Genomic DNA, 24,209 nt, shown 5'->3' with positions numbered 1-24,209 from the left:
CTTTAGATGACAAAAGAAACATTGGTATTTCAAATGTATATTGTGTTTGGTCATTTTATTATTCCCAGTTGACTATCTGCAACAATAAGAACAAGGACAGCGCTTCAAGTCGCTGTGTGTTGGTGAAAATGTGTTGCTTTTCTATCTTTGTTATCAATGTGCACCAGTGGGCTGTGGTGCTCAAAGTGTGAGTGTCTGGAGTAATGCAAGACATGCTGCAGTTGAATTAAACCCATTTCATTTTTAATGCACCAACAAGAATAACGTTACATGGAACAATGTTAAAGTCTGCTTTGCTGTAGATATTTATTTTGTATGGCATACTTTTTGTGCAACTTTAGCCAAAAATAACTAACTCTATCACATTCTTTATTATTGAGGAGATGCAACACTTGTAAAAACACTTAAGATTGCCCTGCAACAAATACAGTGTATACATTTACACTATCTGTACCCATGTTTGCAATATAAGCCATGCATTTTTAATCTACATCAACCACACATCTTCATTATAAAGACATTAAACTCTTAACGTTTGCTAACACACAGTTACATTAGCAGTAGCTCGAAAGGCGGCTCCTTGTTCAGCCATTCACAAAGTGCTCTATTACAAAGTGAAGTCCTCTGTTCAGTGCAGATACAGTCACAGCGAGGTCCCTCCATCACTTGTAGGTTCTTCTATTGTTGCTCAGGGCCTCTGTAAGCTTGGTTTTCATGATCTCCTTGGTTGAGTATAAGGGCAGCTCCAGCATTGAGTAACATGTATGCGTCTCAGGGTAGTACTGGTCATAGGAGAGGTCCTGAACTTCTTTAACTCTGACTTTCATCTTGATCTTTTCCATGCCAAGAATGGGCACCCGTTCAAAGCCAGTGACAAACCCTAGTGGAGCAGAAAGTGGTCATCAGTGAGTTTCTTGCCTTTTCATTTATTTTTGTGAAATCCTAATGTTATGCTGCATTCACACCAAACGCGTTGCGAATTTGACTCGCGAGTAGATTACATGCAAAGTCAATGCACAGACGCGAATGACGCAAATTTTCACCGGGCGGCCAGAGAGTGACGCGAATAACGCTGTGTGAATAATTCGCCTCATTCGTGCAAGTTGAAATATTTCAACTCGGGCGTCAAATTCGCGTGGCGTAAGCCAATCAGCGTTGAGAAGCTCCGCCCGCCATCACCGCCGTCTTGCCGTTGCTGAATCAAACTGCTGCTGGTCTGCCTGAAGTAGCGCTGGTAGCGGCCGTCATTCAGACGCTGTTGTGGGACTACGGATAATATTATGAACCCAGACACGATAGAGTTTGATGTTCCAATGTATGTGGAATTTATAAAGTATACAAGTATAAAGCATAACTAGTGGTTATTTCTATGGTGGACGGCGGAAACGGTAACTATTTTTATGGAGATAAGCCACGGAGATAAGCCACGCCCCCTTTCAGGCGCAAGTAAAATTCGCGGCGCAAATACTTACAAAGAAAAGCTTTCTTCTGATCCTCAGTTAGTTCATCAAAAACCTCCCAGAACATCTGTATGGTGAGGTGTGGTGGTGTGGTGCTGTACACCCCCTCATAAACTGTGTTCTGATTACATGGAAACAGACTTGTTACAATTACTTCCGTTAAAGATCATTTGAAGTATTCAAATCAAGCGCAATGCAAGGATGGGGATGCAATAAATAGACTCTGTTTTAGACTGTACCTGCTTCAGCTTTGCCCAGTCATGGAAGTCTCCGCCTACCAGCACTTCCTGCAGCTCTTTTGGTCGGAACAGCTTCACCAAATCCTGGTCACACACCTGGAAGAAGCCTTGCTTGAACTCCTGAAACACGTGCTCCACTGATGTGTTGAAGGCATGATTCACGAAGGCATCCACAAACTCCTTCCTGTTTAGCAGATTCAAGATTCATGTCAACAGAAGTGTCTCTCTGACAAGGATTCTTCTGTAGACAGGTACCTTCATTATTTTATCCACAAAACAAACTTGTGGTATACCTCAAGGATTGATTCTGGGCCTCATTATTTTCTCTTTTACATGCCTCCCCTTGCTCACATAATTAGTAGATATTATATATATTTTCATTTATATGCAGATGATACACAGTTATATCTTCCTGTTAACTCTACAAGCAATTTGTTTGCCCTAAATAATTGCTTTGAGGTATATTTTTTAACACGTTATTAAGTTTAATTAGTAATACATGACATACCTGCTATTTTTTAAAGTACCTGCCCCTTTCCAAACAGTTTCCACTGACTATATCTCAGATGATTCTGTGTGACAAACCATCTGCTGTGTTAAAAACAGCCTTTGCCAGAAACTTTTGACGTTTACTCATTTATTAATGCTAATTAAGTGTTTTCCTTCAATTCTTGTCAAGTAACAAAGCAAAAAAACAAAAAAGTCACAAAGATGCATGGTCCTTACTTATTTCCCCCCGTCAGAGGCTTTTCGGGACTTTTCGGATCAAGGTCAACCTCTGTGCCATCCCAGTTGATCTGTTGATCAGTTATAAGAAAGGAGAAGACAGTGATATCACTGCTTTGAGAAATTATGACAGATTTCAGAAACTGACTATCTGTAAAACACATACTACAAAATCCATGTAGAGGTTGTTTATGACATCATCTTCGTAGTTTTCCAGGATATTCAGCAGACTCCTAAAAGCAAAATAAAAAGGAATAATTCCTAAGATATCAAAGAGGCTGTTTATAGTTGGTTTTGACCAGAAAGTTGTACCTGAAACCAAATCTTTGTGATTTAAATATACATTTATTTCCTCTTACTGTCCAACGCATGGGCTGAATTCGATCATGTCCCCCAGGGAGGGCTTTACACCGAGCAGCTTCTTGAACAGAGCCAGCGGGAAGGGTAAGTGTATGATGTGCTGGTTGTACAAAGCCAAGCCGCACAGAACCCCAAACTGGAAGTATCTCTGGTCGTCCTCTGTGGCCTGGGGTTGATGGAAGACAAAACTTATCTCAGAAAAATAGAAACAAAATAGGATAATTACAATTTAAGATCTGAATTGAATGTTGGTTTTCCTGTATGATGATTTAAAGTCCTACTGTGGAAGGGAACCATGCCAGTGTTTCGGAGTCGTTGAACATGAACATCCCAGTTTCAGGTGACATCATCTCGTGAAACACTTCGTGAAAAAAGTCTTTTGTGTAGAGATTAGCATCATCGGGGTTTGTGAAGTTTTCATCAAAATAAACCTGGAGGGTAAAATGGCACAAACTAAGTTTTCCTCCTGGTACAGTATCTTATACAAGAGTACCTCTACAACAATGCAAGATTTAAAGTGTGACTTTTTGCCATCAGATCAAAACTACATGTTTACCGCAAGTGGTAACTTGTAGTCCTCGTGATCATCAAGTCGTTGAAAGGTGTCGTCCAAAACCGATGCTCGGCTCAGGTCCAGATCATAATACAACGGTTCAGACGGCGGGAAAGGCCATTGCAATTCCCGGCACCTGAGATACATTGCTACCGCCTGGAATACAGTTCAAGATGTTATTTCTCATAGATCACTATACCATTTGAAACTGATTTATTGACGCTGATGGTATTGAGTGTAAAAGATAGTTCTCATGAGGCATGTTTTAGTTACCTTGGTGAATTTAGCATTTAGGTCAAAAACAAATTTCTTTGACTCCAGATCCATCAGAATTGGAAAGCTACACAGGATGAGCGGCTCAGCATGCATATACTGGAAAAAAAGAGGGTTTTTTTCTGAATGGACGGTGTCTGAAAAGTGACACAAAGGGAGACCGGAGGGACAGCATCATGGCTTTACTATTTAAACTATTTCACCGTGTGTTATTTTTACCTTTCGGTGAGACTGTAAAAGCCAAAGCTGCAGATCCTCATTGAGAAAGTTTTTGTCAATCAAACAACAGAAGTCGGTTTCCGGCATCCTTTGGGGTTCTGCAGTCCTGCTGTTGGCCTTTAAAAAAAGTGTTTATTAGAGGATAAATTTATCAAGTTAAAAAGCTGTATTTTGGTGTAAATGTGAGTAGGATTATGCTGTGACGTTAATAGGAAACGCAGCCGATAAATGATACTAACGTTGTACATATACTGGAGGACGAGCAGCAGCTTTCTGACTCCAGAGTCGTGAGGAACCCGCTGAGAGGACAGGATCCCTGAGACGGCCCGCTTCCACACCTCAACGTGCTCCACCATGGTGGAGGCCGGCAGAGAGGACCACCAGTCCCCTGAGGAAGACATTCACACCAGTGAGCATACGCTTGATAGATCACAACTTTGTTCAATGCGTGTGTTAAGAAAACATATACACATGTCAACTACTTTATGAATGACACACAATACATGTATTCAGGCGGAATTAACAGGCTTTCGTTTTTTTTCCCACTCTCATCAGTAGAACAAACAGAACGTACGTTAGCCTTTTATATTAGATGTAAAGTTATGGGGAGGCTTTTTTGTCCGTCGCCATCTTGGCTTTTTGTAACCAGAAGTGAAACGAGAGGGGGGAGTGAAGTGCAACCGAACGCTGAACAAATGCTAAAATGAACACAGGTTTACTGTGTTCATTTTAGCATTCGCCCTACAGCCTCCCCGGCTTCATGGTCTATTTTGCTCTAATTGGACCATCATTTACTAAATGAACATAATTATGTATTGAAGAAGACTTGAAACCAGAGATTGAGAACATAAACTCATGTTTACAATGAGTTGAGGGAACAACTGAGGGAATAAATCAAGAGAGTGACATCTCCTGCTCGGCCCCTAGACTCAGGTGGGTGGTCTGAACCCAGCACGGGAATGGCGGACTTCCAATCAGAACAAATTTCATGGACATTTTCATGGATTTTAACAACATTTTGCTGACAGTACCTATGACCCGGAGACTGTCAGCAGACAAGTTCACGACGGCGGCGGCGACCGCCTCAGCGAGGGTTGTGCTCGTTCGAAGGCGTCCGTGCCTCTGGATCACATGCAGGAGCTCATTGAGAAGCAGGTAGATCCTCAACCCCTCCACTCCCAACGGCTTCTTATCAAGGGAAGGAAGCAGGTGCAGCACAGCAGCCTCCACCTGGTGGTTTGAAAAGGACAGCGAGGCAGAAACAACGTGATTTGGTCTTTTTTATTTTTTATTTAAACGCCTCAGACAAGTTCGCAGCCATATTATGAACATGTTTTGTGGGTAATTATAGAGTAACAGCAGCACATGCTGGATACTCAAAGTAGATAACATTGAAACCCTTCATGCACATTACACACACTTTAGTTTCATACCTCGGCGAAAACATCGTCCCTCTTCACCAGTTTCTCGAAGGCCAGTCGTGCGACTGACAAGTTCAAGCCCGAGTACTTTGGCGAAGTCTGGAAATGTTTGTCTTTGCTGAAAACACAAAGAAAGAAGGCTGAGCTCACATTAAGACCAGCTCCTCAGGCACAGTGGTGTTTGGCCATCAACCAATATTAGGACTTGTGAAATGTCATGCCTGTGTTCATGCACAGGGATGCTGCGCTTACCTTTGCTCAAGGAAGCTTGCATTCACACCGGATGCAGAGGAAAAGGTCCTGCGGATTTCCATGAGAACATTTAACATTTTCAGTCTGTTGCACTGAGAAAACGGGCCGCTTCGACAAATATTGGAAAATAAATTGCCGGTGCAATTTGCTTACTTTTTTATCTTTTTCCAGGACTTCAAATCGCATTCGGTTGTCCATTTGTCCATCGTGTCATCGAGGCGATGCAGCGCTCTGTCGTTGACACCACCGGCGTTCGCCTGGCGGACGTCCTGCGAAATAAACAGGGTTGAGTCGATGTTCCACCGTCACGCTCTGTGCTGTACGGGTTTGTGTCGGTACCTTAGTGGACGCGCACGTCGCAAACGAACAATTTCCTCCAGCGAAGATGTTTCTAATTCCAGCGTCAGCCGTGTCTGAAATGAACAAAATAATTATGAACGTTTAATTCCCTCCGTGACACCAATCTTCGCATTCACATTACATCGTCCAATTATTTCAGAAATGTGGTCACCCTGTGGCAGTTGAACGGGTAGCGGCACAGAAGGATGACTCTCCTCTCCGTGTCCCAGCTGCCCCTGCTCTCCACACCCGAAGGAGTAGACCCTGTTCGAGTCCGTCAGCGCCAATGTGTGATGCCTGATGGAGATAACAGCATTTTAATGTCAACAGAGATGCCTTTTCAGGAGTTTTACAGCCTCCAAGCCTCTACTTCAGACATTAGAAACATTTGAGAACGTTCTCAAACGCAACAGTGAAAATATCTTTATTTAAAATGTTTCAAGCTACTACGTGGAATTTTCAGAAAATCCTTGTTATTAATGACAACGTGGCCATTGACTGAACTGCTGTTGCGTCACATCTCGTAGATTTTCATGGCAAAAATCGTTCCCAGTCCTTTCCATTGAAATGGGTCCACATGCTGTTATAGGCAACCGAGAGGGGCGGGCAAGGTCTCTGTTTTTTAAGATTTGTCACAATCCGTTCGCAAATCAGTAATACAAAGTAATTAATACATGTAAGTAGCTTCACGCCTTTAACTTTTTTTTTTTTTTTTTGACCTTTAACTTTTGGCATTTCTAAGCAAAACCTGTCACAATTGAAAGATGCCAAAAATAATCAAAGCGTGCTGGAAGTGCTCACAATAACTGCCTGAGAGTTTAGAATTGTAATCTTTAATGAAGGGAAATCCTCAGAATAATTGCATTATATAAGGTGATGTAACGTACCGTCCACATGCGATCTTGGTGACCTTTGCCCCCCAGAGCTCCACAACAAGCCGAGGTCGTAGTTCATCGGCGAATGAGTTGTGCCCGAGCTGTCCATATTGACCAGAGCCGAATGTGAACACTGCCCCATTCTGAGGAAGCAACCAGACAGAACCAGAAATTCACAAACATGGTTTATTGTTACATATTTACATTTCTGTGGGATCTAGGAAGTTAGTGCTGCATTGGTGAGGCAGGTAAAAGAATGTTGCCAGAGATCTTTTAAAACACGTTCTATTATTTCAGTGTCATTTGTAGAACTGTTTCCAACACGAGTGTTACACAGCTTGTTTTATTTTATCTAACCTTTGTCAAAATGGCAGTGTGGTCCTTTCCACAGGAAATGTAAATAGTTTTCTTCGTGTTCAGGCAACAAACAGGAGTTGGTGTCGGTCTGTCTATTAGGGACAAAAAAATTACATTCAGGTTTACATATAAGACTTCTTTTTGAATGAGTATTAGATATAATGATTGCTTTAAAATATATATATATTTTTGTACCTGTCGTGTCTCCCAGCCCGAGCTGCCCGCGGTCGTTTCCGCCCCAGCCGAACACGCCTCCGGAGACGGAGAGGGCGAAGCTCTGCTCTCCCCCAGCAGCCACCTGGACCAGGGGGAGCGCTGACAGAGAGCGGAGGTGTTGGGGCGAGTGGGAGCCGGGCTCGCTCCTCCCCAGACCCAGCTGGCCCCTGGAGTTCTGACCCCATGTGTACACCTGACCTCCTGTGGAGAAATGCAACAGATGTTCATTATTTCTCACATGGACAAGTTATTTATAACTCTAACATGCTACATATGTTCGTGCGTTCTGGTTTGTATGTTTTCTAGGGATGGGCGGATGAAGCCTTGTGAAGCATTGAGGCTTTCTTCCTATTTGTACCGAAAATGATTCGAAGCTTTGGGGCTTCACTTTGAAGAAAAACACCGACATCTGGTGGCCGACTGGAGTCAAAGCAGCCCTTTAACAGTGTGACCAAAGCACTAGAACACCTCAATGTTTCAATCTCACATCTTTGCAGTAAAAGTCAATGAAAGCTGCCTGTTCATTCACGGATTTGAAGTTATATACAACCATTATCGATGTTGCTTCTGTTGTTTTTTACATTGTAATAAAACTAAATGCAGGTCAATAACATGAAACGACGTGTTCATGATGGGATTCGAACCTCTCCACACAGAACAAAAAAGACTATTCTACATATACATAACCCACTATACTATGGAGACATTTACAAATGAGTAGATTTCTTTATATTTTTATCGCGCTAAACTTTTATGCCAACAGAGTTATAAATAGTATTTGTCCTTTATAGCTCATTTTAGTGAGGTAAGATTTCATGGAAGTGGCATTGGAACGTGCTTATGAACTCACAATTATCGGTATCTCTTCTCTCAAACCCACATTGTTAATTGACACTGAGGCATCTTATGAAGCAGAGTTTGGTGCCAACACGTTCAAGCTGTCAAACGCGTCAAACCGATGAAACGCTTCGTGAAGCACTGGTGACGTCCGAAGCTTCGGACGTCACCAGTCACGTGACAGTTGTCATTTGATACAAGCTCCGACACTTTGCGCCGACACACAGCGGTTCAGTAGACTGACACAAGCTTCGGAGCTCTGGTATTGTTTGCCCATCTTTAATGTTTTCTCTCCCTTCAAATTACAACCCAATAGCCTATCATCATACTTAACTTTAGTCCACTAGGACCTTGGGGAGGCTGCTGCGCTGCCTTTCTCACTACCCAAGTAACTCCTCTCATCAACCATAGCAGGATTATACCAAGGAGTTTAGCTCCAACTAAACTATACCAAGGAGTTTAGCTCCAACTAAACTATACCAAGGAGTTTAGATCCAAGTAAACTATACCAAGGAGTTTAGCTCCAACTAAACTATACCAAGGAGTTTAGCTCCAACTAAACTATACCAAGGAGTTTAGATCCAAGTAAACTATACCAAGGAGTTTAGCTCCAACTAAACTATACCAAGGAGTTTAGCTCCAACTAAACTATACCAAGGAGTTTAGCTCACAGTAATGCACGGAGGGAATGTAAGTACAGGTAGTTAGAGAATATGGCAATCTGTAGTTGTTAACTATTGTTACCTGCTTAAATTTAGGTTTACTTGAGGCAAATTAAATGGAATATTGTAGTAGGCTATGTTAACACCAAGCTAGCTATTTTTGTGTATTTTTTTATCTGCCTCTAATGCTTCCTGGATCTAGTTCGATAGTATTTTTCTCTGTACTTTACGATCCTAGTTTAACTTGACTATAGTGAATGCGTTGGGTGCCTTCCATTTCAGCCCATCATACAATATTTATCATTCCATAATCAAGATGTACTTGAAATGTTTTGTTGTTGTGTTATTCATGTTTTTTCTCTATTGAATGGTATATTTGACACTGAACTAATTCATCTTTATCTCAGTGGTAGTGTCCAAATTAAAATAAAATATCACTGGTATGTGACATACCAGAGAACAAAATGGATTCAAATGTTGATCAAAATCGTAATCCCTTCTGCTCAAAATAAAACAAGTAAACAACTCAAAAGTTGACACTGTCCGGGCCATTCTCCATCCATTGAGTGCGTTCCCTTTAAGAATTAGGATTTGGGAGTGACGCGGATATGAAAGCTAGTTTATCCGTCTTTCCTTTACAAGCAGGAAAATTTATTTGAGAAAAGTTCATATTTGTGTTGTTAAATTTCACTATGATCCTGAAATTATGTATATTGTGTTATCATATACTGAATGCAAGAAAAACTACAGAGCAAAATCACCGCAAAAAATTGCTGCCAATCTCGCCTTGGGGCTCAGCCCCCCCTTTCTTTGAATCCTAGAAACGCCCCTGGTGGGAGGTCACATAGACTTCACTGTACCTTGGGTGAGGGCCACTGAGTGCCGGCTCCCACAAGCAACCTGAGACACCGGTATGTTAGAAAAAGCTTCCAGGGGCCTGAGAGGACAAGAGACAGAAGTAAAAAAAAAAAAGAAGAAAAAAAAAAAGAGCTCCAACACACTTTTGTGAGACAAATTTGCACCCTTTCACACATTTTTGTTGCAAATTCAGGACATCATGAGGTGAGTTTCTCCTTACTTCGGAATGTAAGTGCAAGTTGTGTCCACACAGAGAACTTTTCCTCCTCTAGAAAGCAGAGTGACCGCACCATCATCACCACAAGCCACGGCCTGAATCTTCTCTTTACACTTCACGAACTCTGAAAGAAACAGCAGGTGTACAGTAAGGGGTGCAGCTGGTTGTCCTGCAGGTCACCACTGCCAATAAGAACACCTATTTTAACGAGAGCTGAGAAGGAAGTCATAGGACTGATGCTCACTCTGTTTTCCTCGGACTCTCCCCCCATCTTTGCTCTCGTTTGTGCGGATGATGGCAGCATCGCCGTTGCTTCTGACGAAGGCGAGCCCGCCGTGGCCCGCTGACAGGTGTGTGACGTCAAAGCCGAGGGTTAAAAGGTGAACTCCGTCGCCTGTTGAGATAGCCGCGCCATCTTTCAACCGAAAGCCCTGCTGGCAGTTCTCTCCCCATGAAAACATCTTGGTTAAATGTCTCCGGAAGAACCGTCAGCTGCTTTTTATGGCTCGGCTCAGTCTGGCAGAATCGAAACCTGATTGTATCATTGCGCATGCGTGGTGGCTGTGAGCCGAGGAAAACAAAACTTACGACCACGATGAAACGAAAGTGAAACTTGAGCGGAAAACAGTATTTACACTGTCAACAGGAATACAAGACTGAGATACTCATTCAGGGTTAGTTCAATGACACGCTCACATACTCAACATTACTTAGTCTACACCAATTATAATAATAATAATAATAAAAAGCTCCATTCCCTTATATGCAAAAGAATCAGTTTAGCTGGAAATAATCAAATACCCCGATCAGAAAAGAGGGTTTGTTCACCTGACAATTTTTTTCTTTAGATGACAAAAGAAACATTGGTATTTCAAATGTATATTGTGTTTGGTCATTTTATTATTCCCAGTTGACTATCTGCAACAATAAGAACGAGGACAGCGCTTCAAGTCGCTGTGTGTTGGTGAAAATGTGTTGCTTTTCTATCTTTGTTATCAATGTGCACCAGTGGGCTGTGGTGCTCAAAGTGTGAGTGTCTGGAGTAATGCAAGACATGCTGCAGTTGAATTAAACCCATTTCATTTTTAATGCACCAACAAGAATAACGTTACATGGAACAATGTTAAAGTCTGCTTTGCTGTAGATATTTATTTTGTATGGCATACTTTTTGTGCAACTTTAGCCAAAAATAACTAACTCTATCACATTCTTTATTATTGAGGAGATGCAACACTTGTAAAAACACTTAAGATTGCCCTGCAACAAATACAGTGTATACATTTACACTATCTGTACCCATGTTTGCAATATAAGCCATGCATTTTTAATCTACATCAACCACACATCTTCATTATAAAGACATTAAACTCTTAACGTTTGCTAACACACAGTTACATTAGATGTAGCTCGAAAGGCGGCTCCTTGTTCAGCCATTCACAAAGTGCTCTATTACAAAGTGAAGTCCTCTGTTCAGTGCAGATGCAGTCACAGCGAGGTCCCTCCATCACTTGTAGGTTCTTCTATTGTTGCTCAGGGCCTCTGTAAGCTTGGTTTTCATGATCTCCTTGGTTGAGTATAAGGGCAGCTCCAGCGTTGAGTCACATGTATGCGTCTCAGGGTAGTACTGGTCATAGGAGAGGTCCTGAACTCTTTTAACTCTGACTTTCATCTTGATCTTTTCCATGCCAAGAATGGGCACCCGTTCAAAGCCAGTGACAAACCCTAGTGGAGGGAAAAGTGGTCATCAGGGAGTTTCTTGCCTTTTCATTTGTTTTTGTGACATCCTAAGTGTTAGGCTTTGCACTGCCCGTCCCTGAAATCAGACGGTTGCGTTAGACATAATATTATCGCTGCTCACGCTAACTAGAACAGTTGGTTTATTGACTCCTTTATTGAACCAAAAGTTTCTGGTGAAACATTACCTACTGCCCAAAGGCATTTTCCAACAAAAGACTTACCAGATACCGAGTGTACAGAACCAACCCAATCTCACGGGTAGATGTATTAATTGAACATTTAGAGGTTATTATTACGCTTTTTAGGCTTTTCTCACTGGGAAATGCGGTTATGTTCAGGAAACAAAACTACCAAAATGGCAACAAAGCTAATTCGGTTAGGTTTAGGAAAACAACATGGTTGAGCGTAAAATAAGTCTGTAAACTAAGAAAAATGCATACGGGAAAAAACACAACAGTAAATGTGAAAATGTTTTTTATATTTCAAAATCAGGTACAATACTTACAAAGAAAAGCTTTCTTCTGATCCTCAGTCAGTTCTTCAAAAACCTCCCAGAACATCTGTATGGTGAGGTGTGGTGGTGTGGTGCTGTACACCCCCTCATAAACTGTGTTCTGATTACAGGGAAACAGACTTGTTACAATTACTTCCGTTAAAGATCATTTGAAGTATTCAAATCAAGCGCAATGCAGGGATCAGGATGCAATAAATCAACTTAAACCTTTTAGTACGGAGCCTGTCGCCGGCGACATAAAGTAACATGCAAACAGGATGACCGTAACTCCTCGAATATTTACGCAATCGACGTAACGGATTCTGAACGCTAAGAAGCGTAGCTTTCCAATGACATGTGGCACTTTGCGACCCATTACGGTAATGGTATTGAAAAACGGCGGCGAGTTTGTCTGTGGGGGAGGGGTGGAAGTGAGCCAAGCTGAGCACAGCTGCACAGGAGTTTTAGACTGTACCTGCTTCAGCTTTGCCCAGTCATGGAAGTCTCCGCCTACCAGCACTTCCTGCAGCTCTTTTGGTCGGAACAGCTTCACCAAATCCTGGTCACACACCTGGAAGAAGCCTTGCTTGAACTCCTGAAACACGTGCTCCACTGATGTGTTGAAGGCATGATTCACGAAGGCATCCACAAACTCCTTCCTGTTTAGCAGATTCAAGATTCATGTCAACAGAAGTGTCTCTCTGACAAGGATTCTTCTGTAGACAGGTACCTTCATTATTTTATCCACAAAACAAACTTGTGGTATACCTCAAGGATTGATTCTGGGCCTCATTATTTTCTCTTTTACATGCCTCCCCTTGCTCACATAATTAGTAGATATTGACTGCGTTTAAGTTTTTTTTAAATAAGTTAGCAAGTTTAAGTACCTGCCCTTTTCCAAACAGTTTCCACTGACAAACCAGCTGCCGTGTTAAAAACAGACTTTGCCAGAAACCTTTGAGGTGTACTCATTTATTAATGCTAAATAAGTGTTTTCCTTAAATTATTGTCAAATAACAAAGCACACAATAGAAATGCATGGTCCTTACTTATTTCCCCCCGTCAGAGGCTTTTCGGGACTTTTCGGATCAAGGTCAACCTCTGTGCCATCCCAGTTGATCTGTTGATCAGTTATAAGAAAGGAGAAGACAGTGATATCACTGCTTTGAGAAATTATGACAGATTTCAGAAACTGACTATCTGTAAAACACATACTACAAAATCCATGTAGAGGTTGTTTATGACATCATCTTCATAGTTTTCCAGGATGTTCAGCAGACTCCTAAAAGCAAAATAAAAGGAATAATTTATAAGATATCAAAGAGGCTGTTTATAGTCTGTTTTAACCAGAATTTTGTACCTGAAACCAAAATTTTGTGATTTAAATATACATTTATTTCCTCTTAGGGGCCGTTCACACCAGACGCAACTTTTAAAAGCGCAGCCGCTTCAAAAACGCCTTGGCAAAAACGCGCTGGCCAAAAAACAAAAAACAACCCGGTGCGCCTGTGGAGCTGGTCTGCGTGCGCAACCGGGTGATAATCAACTGCCGGGCGAATTTTGCCCGGTTACCGCCCGGATCTTTCTGCCGGCAATAGCAGGGCGATCTTTAACTGCCAGGCAGTAGTTAAAGATCGCTAATATTAATGCCTCGTCAGAGTTCATACCACACGAAAACAGGAAGGAAGTGGTAAAGTAATAAAGCCCGCCTCTTGCTTCATCCGATTGGCTGCGTTGGCCAAGTGTGACATTGATGAGCTGTGCGACTCCGCGCAAGGCGCTGAAAAGTTGAGAATATTTCAACTTGTATGTGCGCCGAAAAAAGTATTTAAAAAGTGCAAATGAAAGACGCGCCATACCATAGGGAAACAATGGTTTTGCTAGCGACGCGTGCGTCGCGTCTGGTGTGAACGGCCCCTTACTGTCCAACGCATGGGCTGAATTCGATCATGTCCCCCAGGGAGGGCTTTACACCGAGCAGCTTCTTGAACAGAGCCAGCGGGAAGGGTAAGTGTATGATGTGCTGGTTGTACAAAGCCAAGCCGCACAGAATCCCAAAATAGAAGTATCTCTGGTCGTCCTCTGTGGCCTGGGGTTGATGGAAGACAAAATTACTATTACAATCTAAAATCTGAATTGAATGTTTGTTTTCCTGTATGATGATTTAAAGTCCTACTGTGGAGGGGAACCATGCCAGTGTTTTGGAATCGTTGAACATGAACATCCCAGTTTCAGGTGACATCATCTCGTGAAACACTTCGTGAAAGAAGTATTTTCTGTAGAGATCATCATCATCTGGGTTTGTGAAGTTTTCATCAAAACAAACCTGGAGGACAAAATGGCACAAACTAAGTTTTCCTCCTGGTACAGTATTTTATACACCTGTAGAGTACCTCTACAACAAAGTGTGACTTTTGGCCATCAGATTGAAACTACATGTTTACCGCAAGTGGTAACTTGTAGTCCTCGTGATCAGCAGAATCAAGTTGTTCAAAGACGTCGTCCAAAACCGATGCTCGGCTCAGGTCCAGAATAAAATACAGCGGTTGGGGCAGCGAGAAAATGCATTGCAAGTCCAAGCACATTGCTTCCGCCTGGAATACAGTTCAAGATGTTATTTCTCATAGATCACTATACCACTATTGAGTGTAAAAGCTAGTTCTCATGAGGCATTTTTTAGTTACCATGGTGTACGCAGTATTGTGATCAAAAACAAATTTCTTTGACTCCAGATCCATCAGAATTGGAAAGCTCCACAGGATAAGCGGCTCAGCATGCATTTCCTTTTTTTTCTGAATGGACGGTGTCTGAAAAGTGACAGAAACGAAGGGATACAGGAGGGACAGCATCATGGCTTTACTATTTAAACTATTTCACCGTGTGTTATTTTTACCTTTCGGTGAGACTGTAAAAGCCAAAGCTGCAGATCCTCATTGAGAAAGTTTTTGTCAATCAAACAACAGAAGTCGGTTTCCGGCATCCTTTGGGGTTCTGCAGTCCTGCTGTTGGACTTTAAAAAAAGTGTTTATTAGAGGATAAATTTATCAAGTTAAAAAGCTGTATTTTGGTGTAAATGTGAGTAGGATTATGCTGTGACGTTAATAGGAAACGCAGCCGATAAATGATACTAACGTTGTACATATACTGGAGGACGAGCAGCAGCTTTCTGACTCCAGAGTTGCGAGGAACCGGCTGAGAGGACAGGATCCCTGAGACGGCCCGCTTCCACACCTCAACGTGCTCCACCATGGTGGAGGCCGGCAGAGAGGACCACCAGTCCCCTGAGGAAGACATTCACACCAGTGAGCATATGCTTGATAGATCACAACTTTGTTCAATGCGTGTGTTAAGAAAACATATACACATGTCAACTACTTGCCATCTTGGCTTTTTGCAACCAGAAGTGAAACGAGAGGGTGGAGCGAAGTGCAACCAAACGCTGAACAAAACATTCTTAGGTAACCACAAATGTTAAAATTAATTTTCATGAACTGAGAACACACTTTAGTAAGACCAAAACACGGACAAATACGTCGTGGTAGCGACCTGTCAATCACAGTAAGCTGTAACACAGTAAAGCCTAGTTTATGGTTCGGCGTCGTTGAGCATTCGAAGTTCTGCGTCGAGGGACCGCGTTGCTCTGCAATTAACCGCCATGCCACCAAGGGGGTGTGCCTGTGTGGTTTCAGGGGTTATAGTCGAATTCCGGTCACAGTAAACAATGGCGACCAAGTTGAAGCGGCTGCATTTGGAGTTGGAGCTCATCAATATTGAGGAGCAAATGCTTATATTGCAAATGTTGAAGTGCAGGCGACAGAGGAGACGTTTGCGGAGGCGGTCTGTACGGAAAAAGCAACTGCCGGAAATTACGTTCTGAGCGGACCAATTACAGCGCTTGCAGTCCGCGTCAACGCGACGCGTAGTTAGGATTTTTTGGAGGTGCACGTCAGACTACGGCGTAGGGGTCTGCGTCGACGGCGTAGCTACGGCGTCGACCTGACGGAGAACCATAAATTAGGCTTAAGTCCGCCCTAAAGCCTCCCTGGCTTCATGGTCTTTTTGACTCTAAATGGACCATCATTTACTAAATGAACATCATTCTGTTTGAAGAAGACTTGAAACTAGAGATTGAGACATAAACTCATGTTAACAATGTTTACTGAGGGAATAAATCAAGAGAGTGACATCTCCTGCTCGGCCCCCATGCTCAGGTGGGAATGGCGGACTCTTCCAATCAGAACAAATTTCATGGACATTTTCATGGATTTTAACTTGAATTTACAAAGTGTTTTTTGAACAACATTTTGCTGACAGTACCTATGACCCGGAGACTGTCAGCAGACAAGTTCACGACCGCGGCTGTGCCTCTGGATCACATGCAGGAGCTCATTGAGAAGCAGGTAGATCCTCAACCCCTCCACTCCCAACGGCTTCTTATCAAGGGAAGGAAGCAGGTGCAGCACAGCAGCCTCCACCTGGTGGTTTGAAAAGGACAGCGAGGGAGAAACAACGTGATTTGGTCTTTTTTATTTTTATTTAAACACCTCAGACAAGTTCGCAGCCATATTATGAACATGTTTTGTGGGTAATTATAGAGTAACAGCAGCACATGCTGGATACTCAAAGTAGATAACATTGAAAAGAAAGAAGGCTGAGCTCACATTAAGACCAGCTCCTCAGGCACAGTGGTGTTTGGCCATCAACCAATATTAGGACTTGTGAAATGTCATGCCTGTGTTCATGCACAGGGATGCTGTGCTTACCTTTGCTCAAGGAAGCTTGCATTCACACCGGATGCAGAGGAAAAGGTCCTGCGGATTTCCATGAGAACATTTAACATTTTCAGTCTGTTGCACTGAGAAAACAGGGCGCTTCGACAAATATTGGAAAATAAATTGCCGGTGCAATTTGCTTACTTTTTTATCTTTTTCCAGGACTTCAAATCGCATTCGGTTGTCCATTTGTCCATCGTGTCATCGAGGCGATGCAGCGCTCTGTCGTTGACACCACCGGCGTTCGCCTGGCGGACGTCCTGCGAAATAAACAGGGTTGAGTCGATGTTCCACCGTCACGCTCTGTGCTGTACGGGTTTGTGTCGGTACCTTAGTGGACGCGCACGTCGCAAACGAACAATTTCCTCCAGCGAAGATGTTTCTAACTTTAAGACCATTACTGGCGTCTGGAATGATATTGGAAATACAAGTTATCTCTGTCTCTGAAATAAAAATGGAATCAATTTAGGTATTTCAGAAATGTGGTCACCCTGTGGCAGTTGAACGGGTAGCGGCACGGACGGATGACTCTCCTCTCCGTGTCCCAGCTGCCCCTGCTCTACACACCCGAAGGAGTAGACCCTGTTCGAGTCCGTCAGCACCAATGTGTGATGCCTGAGTCGGTGTCGTATATTACAAACAACGTTTTAACGTCGTCACATCAAAGTGTATTCGTATTTAACGAATACACTTTGATTGGCTACATTTTTAAGTATACATTTTCACTGGAGCCGCTTGAAGCAGCTCTTGCAATGTTTGATAAAGTGAAATCCTCAGAATAATTGCATTATAAAAGGTGATGTAACGTACCGTCCACATGCGATCTTGGTGACCTTTGCCCCCCAGAGCTCCACAACAAGCCGAGGTCGTAGTTCATCGGCGAATGAGTTGTGCCCGAGCTGTCCATATTGACCAGAGCCGAATGTGAACACTGCCCCATTCTGAGAAGGCAACCAGACAGAACCAGAGTTTACTATATATAGTTTCCTATTTACATGTCTGTGGAAAACTAAGAAGTCAGTGTATGGTTTATTTTCTTTACAGAAAAGCAATCTATTACAAAATGTAATTTATTTTTCTTTCTTTTTCCCTCTAAAACCCAGAGTAAAATCTATAATATTCTAAATTCAAGCTGCATTAATACATATTTGTGTAATAACCATGGATCCATTATCATACCAGTCTGTCGTTCCTCTCCGCTCTGTGGAGCGTTTTAATGTCTGCCGACTTGTTTATTTAGTGACAAAGCTCTATGGATTATGGATATTGATATAGATGTGAAAATAAGCATCTGTTTGCGAACACTTTGGCCAAATCAACTTAAATGGTTGTAATATGGGTTTATGTCTCAATCTCTAGTTTCAAGTCTTCTTCAATACAGCATGATGTTCATTACGTAATTGATGCTCCATTCAAATAGTCAAATAGACCATTATGCAGGGTATGCTTTAGGGCGGGACTACAAGGTGGTTGATAGGCTGCTACCTCATCGTTGTCCGGTCTGGTAGTTGTCTGTGTTTAGAACTTGTGTTTTGTAACATTTTGTTCGCCTAAAAATGTTTCTAACCCAGCGTTGGGTTGAACTTAGCTCCACCCTCTCGTGCCTCTTCCGGTCACAAAAAGCCAAGATGGCGACAGCCAAAGACCCAGATGGTGATGGCCAAAATGCTACAAAATTGACAGTGCACAAACCAACCAACAAAAGACCCCAGGAAGAGTTTCCACGACTATCTGACAAGCCAACGGCTCTTAGCCTCTACTTTAGTGGCAGGCAGGGGCTGAAGCCCCCCTAAAATGTTCTTCAGCCCCCCCAAATAATTTGGCTTAAAAAAAAAAGAAAAACTTTAATTATTTTTTATTTTGGTGATGTCATTAAATTAAACTATTATTCCTCACATGGACAAGTTATTTATAACTAACATGCTACATATGTTCGTGCGTTCTCGTTTGTATGTTTTCTCCCCCTTCAAATTACAATCCAATAGCCTATCAGTCACCGGCTGATTCCTCCTCGGTGTCTGAGGGAGAGGTACCGAAAGTCTTTTCTTCCCGCTGCGGTCAGGCTGCACAACCAGCTGAGCTCCCAGTAGACCACTTGACAATCGAACACTTTGAACACTTTGATCTGAACTTGGTCACTTTATCATTCACCTGGTGCAATATTACATGCAATACATTTACGTTTAAGTACTTTTTATAGATACTTTTCTATCCTGTCTGTATATTAATATTCTACTGTTTTACTGCTTATTTATATTTATTTATGTTACTTGATTTTATTTTATTATTCTTTACTCTTTATTCACTTGTGAGCAGTGCTGCTGTAATCCTGGAATTTCCCCACTGAGGGACGAATAAAGGATTATCTTATGTTATGTTATCTTATCATCATACTTAACTTTAGGGCACTAGGACCTTGGGGAGGCTGCTGCGCTGCCTTTCTCACTACCAAAGTAACTTCTCTCATCAACCACAGCAGGATTATACCAAGGAGTTTAGCTCAAAGTAAACTACACCAAGGAGTTTATCTCATAGTAAACTATACCAAGGAGTTTAGCTCCAAGTAAACTACACTAAGGTACAACACTCCTGTGGAGAAATCAATGAGATCTTGTTTCATTTTTTTTCACAACTACAGAGCCAATGAGCTTCTCCTCCTGTGGTGTGCAGTGAGGAACTCCTTACCAGTTGCGGTGCGTCAATAGCGCCGCCCCTCTTAAAATTTTGCGATGAAAAAAAAAAAGAAGAAAAAATAAAAATAATATCTACTGTTAAAAAATAATAATATATACTGTTAAAAAACAATAATATATACTGCTAAAAAACATTATATACCAAATAATATACCGTGTTGACGCGCTAAATGTGTGTCGGAGACCGTAAGCCCCTGTCAACAACCACTTAAAACCAGTTAAATGTGACCAAATATAATATATCGCTGTTCCTCATCACTGAGAAAAGCTCCTCCCCCTGTCGGGGCGCCGGCCAAATGTGAGTCTATGGCAGCGAGCAAACATTTCAGGGGCGTTACGGAAAGGACAGCTTCTCATTGGCGGATGAAACGAGAATCTTCGGGCACACAAAAATGAGCCCCCAGCCAATGACATCGTTTCTTATTGCGAGAAGAAACGAGAGACCTTTATCAATCCCTCACAGCCCATACAGCTCCCACGTAGCTACGCGAGCAACACTAGCAGAGGCTTTGATTATGTTTGTATGGCGACTGAAAACTCTGTGGTATCTCTACGCGAATCACCTTTCAACCGACGATCACATGTTGACAAGAAGAGGCTGAAAGAGTTGGGACCCGAACGTCCGGATTTAAAACTTCAGCAGCAAAGCACTGACCGCGGGAGGATGTACACCCAGAGCTTCTCTTCAAGCCGATATGCTAACCGGAGCTGGTTAGCTGGATGCTAAGTGTGGAGCAAAGCAGTGGCTCTGAGCAGCCGAGGAAGCGCCGGGCAATGAAGGAAGATGAGCTTGGAAGGATTGCTGCAGAGGTGAGTGTCCAAATGAGCAGATGCCTGTGTTAGAGTTTAATGTGTTATATTTCCCACAGCAGAACACATGTTGGACATTGTTAGCTTTGGGTGGATATCATATCAGACTATAACTTTATCTAAAATACCAATTCAACCCCCTGTGTGTGTGTGTGTGTGTGTGTGTGTGTGTGTGTGTGCGTGTGTGCGTTCGCACGTTGTGGTGTGTGTGGTGGCTCCTGGCCTTTTGTCTGTTGATGAGCCATCAAGACACACAAAACATAGTTTTTTTGTCAACTCTGATTGTTGGCTTTTGTCTGTAGTATGAAGCCTGTTTGTAGTAGATATTTCCCCACATCTTATCTGTCTCTCTCTATATATTTATCTGTAGGTTTGTGACACCATACTTGGACACACTAGGGAACACTTTGCCTTCAAAGACCACCTCACCAGTGCCACCTTACTGCAGGGCCCCAGTTTAAATTTCTTTACAAGTAGTGGGGCCTACTCTGTCAAACGCCCAATGTAAAATGTGATGTCTCTCTTTCTGAATCTATTCTGCTCTAAACCTCTTTCATGTGAGGGTGTGGGCACCGCTTTTATGCTGTAAACCTCTGAAACCCAACCCAATGTTTCTTAAACCATTCTGCTCTGAACCTCTCATGCCCAAAGTTACAGTTTGTTGATAGTTGTTATTGGACAGTGTTGAGCACTGTGTTGTCGTGAAATAAAGCTTTGTTTTTTAGAATATTCTACTCAAAACCTCTTTTCTTCTCATTGTGGAGTGCTATTTAAACCGCGGCGCCCAACTGCGCCCCTCCCCCCAAAAAAATTCACCAGCCGCCACTGCTCCTTACTAATTCACTTAGTAAAGATACTAAAAACTCTTAAAGGGTCCGTCCGCCAAAACCACACACACACGTAACAACAACAAAAACATTTTAAACATTGAAAAGTTTCCTTTTTTAATCTGAAAAAAGAGAATTACACACAAACATATCAACAACAGCAGTATCTCGATTCGTTCAGCTTTTGCTTTATTCACTGCAGACTTCACTGTACCTTGGGTGAGGGCCACTGAGTGCCGGCTCCCACAAGCAACCTGAGACACCGGTATGTTGCACAAAGCTGCCAGGGGCCTGAGAGGACAAGAGACAGAAGGGAAAAAACAGAAAGCAGCATGAACTGGAGATTTCGCAAGACAAATTCGCACCATTTTACACATTGTATTGCATATTACACCGAAACTTTTGCTTCTCCTTACTTTGGATTGCAAGTGCGACGAGTCGTGTCCACACAGAGAACTTGTCCTTCCTCGGACAGCAGCGTGACCACGTCATCATCGTCATCATCACAGCAACCCACGGCCCTGATCTTCTCTTTACACTTCACTAACTCTGAACAGAACAGAACAGGTGTAACGAGATCATCCTCATCAGCAGCAGCATGAGAAAAGGTTTGCACATGTTTACAAAGTAAGAGGTTGATTTATATATATATATATATATATATATATATATATATATATATATATATATATATATAAATATATATATATATAAACGAACTTACTTATTATTACTGCAAAATAAGAAAATGTTTGCACGAGTTTGCAAAGAGATGGATTTTTTTTACTTTTTTAAAAATAAATAAAATAAACAAAGTATGTATTTATTAATTAATTAATCATAAACAAATTCATCATTTTATAAATAAAAACAAATATAATATCTAAAATATCATTTGTATATGAATGAACGAATGTATTCATTAACAGGCAGAAACTTCATGCTCACTCTGCTTCCCTCGGACTCTCCTCCCGCCTTTGCTCTCGGTCGTACGGATGACGAACGCGTTCCCGTTTGTTTGGACGAACGCGAGCGCGCGGCGGCCCGCGGACATGTCCGCCACGTGGTAACCGAGCTCCAGATGATGAACCCGGTCGTGGGTCAGCGGCCCGCTGTGCGCGGTCGCGCCCTCTTGGAGCCGAAAGCCCCGGTGACCGTCCTCTCCCCAAGAAAACATCGCTGCGCAAAGGAGCTGCTGCGCGCGACCCAGAGGAGCTGCGCGCAACCAGTGACCCTGTTAACTGGCGAGTTTTCATCCGCACGTGACCGTAGGAAAGAGAACACGTATAGCTGTCCTTGTGAATGCCGCTTTAATGTTTTTAATACAGTGTCAAACCCTCTCATACACATAATAATATATCATAAAATAAATTAAACAATGCGGCATTCACAAGGGAAGCTTCATCTAATATTAGTAGTCATAACGGACTAGTTAACACGCGTATTAATCCGTAACACCGGCCGCCGGCTGCTTTTCGGGAATCGGAAACGAAACTTAAAGAGCGGATCACAAAACTGTGGCGCGAGCGCCGGAAAACAAAACCTAAGTTTGAACATCTAGGAAAAGTATTTGAAAGTACACACAAAAAAATATATCATGTATTTGTAAACCCCCCCTCCCCCTGCCCCCCTGCAAGTTTATGATATGTACAGCGATGATATTTCGGGTCAATTTGACCCGACAGTGAAAGTGGAGGCTATAAGGGGTCAAAAGGTCAAGTTTAGACCATTTCTTTCTTTGGAAATGTGAAGGACAGTCTTTCTTACTCCCTCCTACCATGTTTCACCACATTTCTCTCACACACATATACACACACACACACGCACACACACACACACACACACACACACACACACACACACACACACACACACACACACACACACACACACACACACACACACACACACACACTTGTTCACAGTCCCATATATAAAGTTGTACACATTTCAAACAAAACAATCTGGTGTTTATTATGGGAACCATCTCTGGAGTTTGACATGCTGCATACCATCAACCACGAGGTGGCGCTAGAGACTCAATCTGCCTCCGGCTTCGCTGTGTGGGCTCCAGCGTGTCCACACTGACCTGTGTTTGAAAGAAAGATTATATTCGCTAGCCTTTAACTTGCTGAAACCCGGAGACATTTTTGGAGCCATTGTATTTCATGTTTTTTTTACCAAGTCAATTTACTATCCAAGTAAAGACTGAGATAAACCAGGAACGCTGATTAAAAGGTGACGTTGTGGTAATAAAAAGAATGATAGCATCTCTGCTCATCATTCACTCTTCACTCTGTGTCTGCTGATCGCCTTCTCCTCCCTCTGTTCTCACACAGTGAAGAAAACAAATCCCCAGTGAGAGGAGCTGTGACTAAGAGCAGTCGGGTGTGTCGATCGTGTGGTTTAAAAAAAGTAATGTCTTGAAGGTGTCCGAATCCGCTCTGACCTCTGTGACCTCTGCAGCGCATCACCCCAGAAAAGTAGACGATCTCTTCTTCTTTCTCTCCGTTTGCAGAGCACTTTTGTAAAAAGAAGAAGGAGGTCACAGGCAATTTGAATGCAAAAGTATAGCACCTGAGTGCTGTATTTATGGGTTGGATTGGACAGAATGGATTCTGGTACAAAGTTCAGTAAGTGTCCTCTTTGAATAATTACATTTGGCCTATAATTACATTGAATATATGCTCACATTGTTTTTGTAATAAAACACATCAGTGAGTGTTTTTAGAATACCCCAAGAAGATCCATTTTGGGGCCTATAAATTAAAAACGTATTTGGATGCTAATTTGTATAGGGCCATTTTGTTTAATAAAAAATCCTAACACAAGGACCAACAAAATGATAAATGACTGCTGTATTTTCTGTTTACTCAGCACTTTTTTAAAATAGCAATCTCTCCTTTGCTGTACTCATGTCAGATTATTATTTTATTTTTTATCCTCTTGAAGCAACTTGAGTCTTTGACAGCAAGTGAAGGAATGCAGCCTCTTGAGCGTGTGTGTGTGTGTG

At 42.3% G+C, this 24,209-nt stretch overlaps 2 protein-coding genes across 2 annotated transcripts; both read right to left on the bottom strand.

The window, feature by feature from the left end:
• Positions 1 to 255: 255 nt before the first annotated feature.
• Positions 256 to 10,325, bottom strand: LOC306741769 (putative E3 ubiquitin-protein ligase HERC3; the record flags this gene model as incomplete). The annotated part of the gene is made up of 23 exons (XM_079224086.1): positions 256 to 880; positions 1,473 to 1,581; positions 1,700 to 1,883; positions 2,426 to 2,496; positions 2,592 to 2,658; positions 2,785 to 2,951; positions 3,067 to 3,216; positions 3,342 to 3,494; positions 3,612 to 3,710; positions 3,831 to 3,947; positions 4,070 to 4,218; positions 4,862 to 5,060; positions 5,264 to 5,369; positions 5,504 to 5,587; positions 5,657 to 5,772; positions 5,843 to 5,916; positions 6,015 to 6,139; positions 6,730 to 6,860; positions 7,075 to 7,166; positions 7,270 to 7,491; positions 9,650 to 9,726; positions 9,868 to 9,988; positions 10,109 to 10,325. The coding sequence occupies 23 exons, from the start codon at positions 10,323 to 10,325 to the stop codon at positions 663 to 665; spliced, it is 3,048 nt and encodes a 1,015-aa protein (XP_079080212.1). The 3' UTR covers positions 256 to 662.
• Positions 10,326 to 11,009: 684 nt separating this feature from the next.
• Positions 11,010 to 22,278, bottom strand: LOC306741768 (putative E3 ubiquitin-protein ligase HERC3). Its single transcript, XM_079224085.1, is given in 23 exon segments — positions 11,010 to 11,586; positions 12,107 to 12,215; positions 12,570 to 12,753; positions 13,144 to 13,214; positions 13,310 to 13,376; positions 14,017 to 14,183; positions 14,271 to 14,420; positions 14,539 to 14,688; positions 14,779 to 14,886; positions 14,988 to 15,104; positions 15,227 to 15,375; positions 16,412 to 16,455; positions 16,457 to 16,569; positions 16,704 to 16,713; positions 16,858 to 16,941; positions 17,011 to 17,126; positions 17,197 to 17,273; positions 17,357 to 17,481; positions 17,677 to 17,807; positions 18,434 to 18,534; positions 21,411 to 21,487; positions 21,613 to 21,745; positions 22,145 to 22,278. Coding segments are annotated over 23 exon segments (2,607 nt in total). The 5' UTR covers positions 22,251 to 22,278; the 3' UTR covers positions 11,010 to 11,368.
• Between the last annotated feature and the right edge of the window lie 1,931 nt (positions 22,279 to 24,209).

Source organism: Taurulus bubalis, assembly GCF_910589615.1.
Source record: "Taurulus bubalis genome assembly, chromosome: 9".
Taxonomy (NCBI): domain Eukaryota; kingdom Metazoa; phylum Chordata; class Actinopteri; order Perciformes; family Cottidae; genus Taurulus; species Taurulus bubalis.
This window is presented reverse-complemented; position numbering and strand designations above follow the sequence as displayed.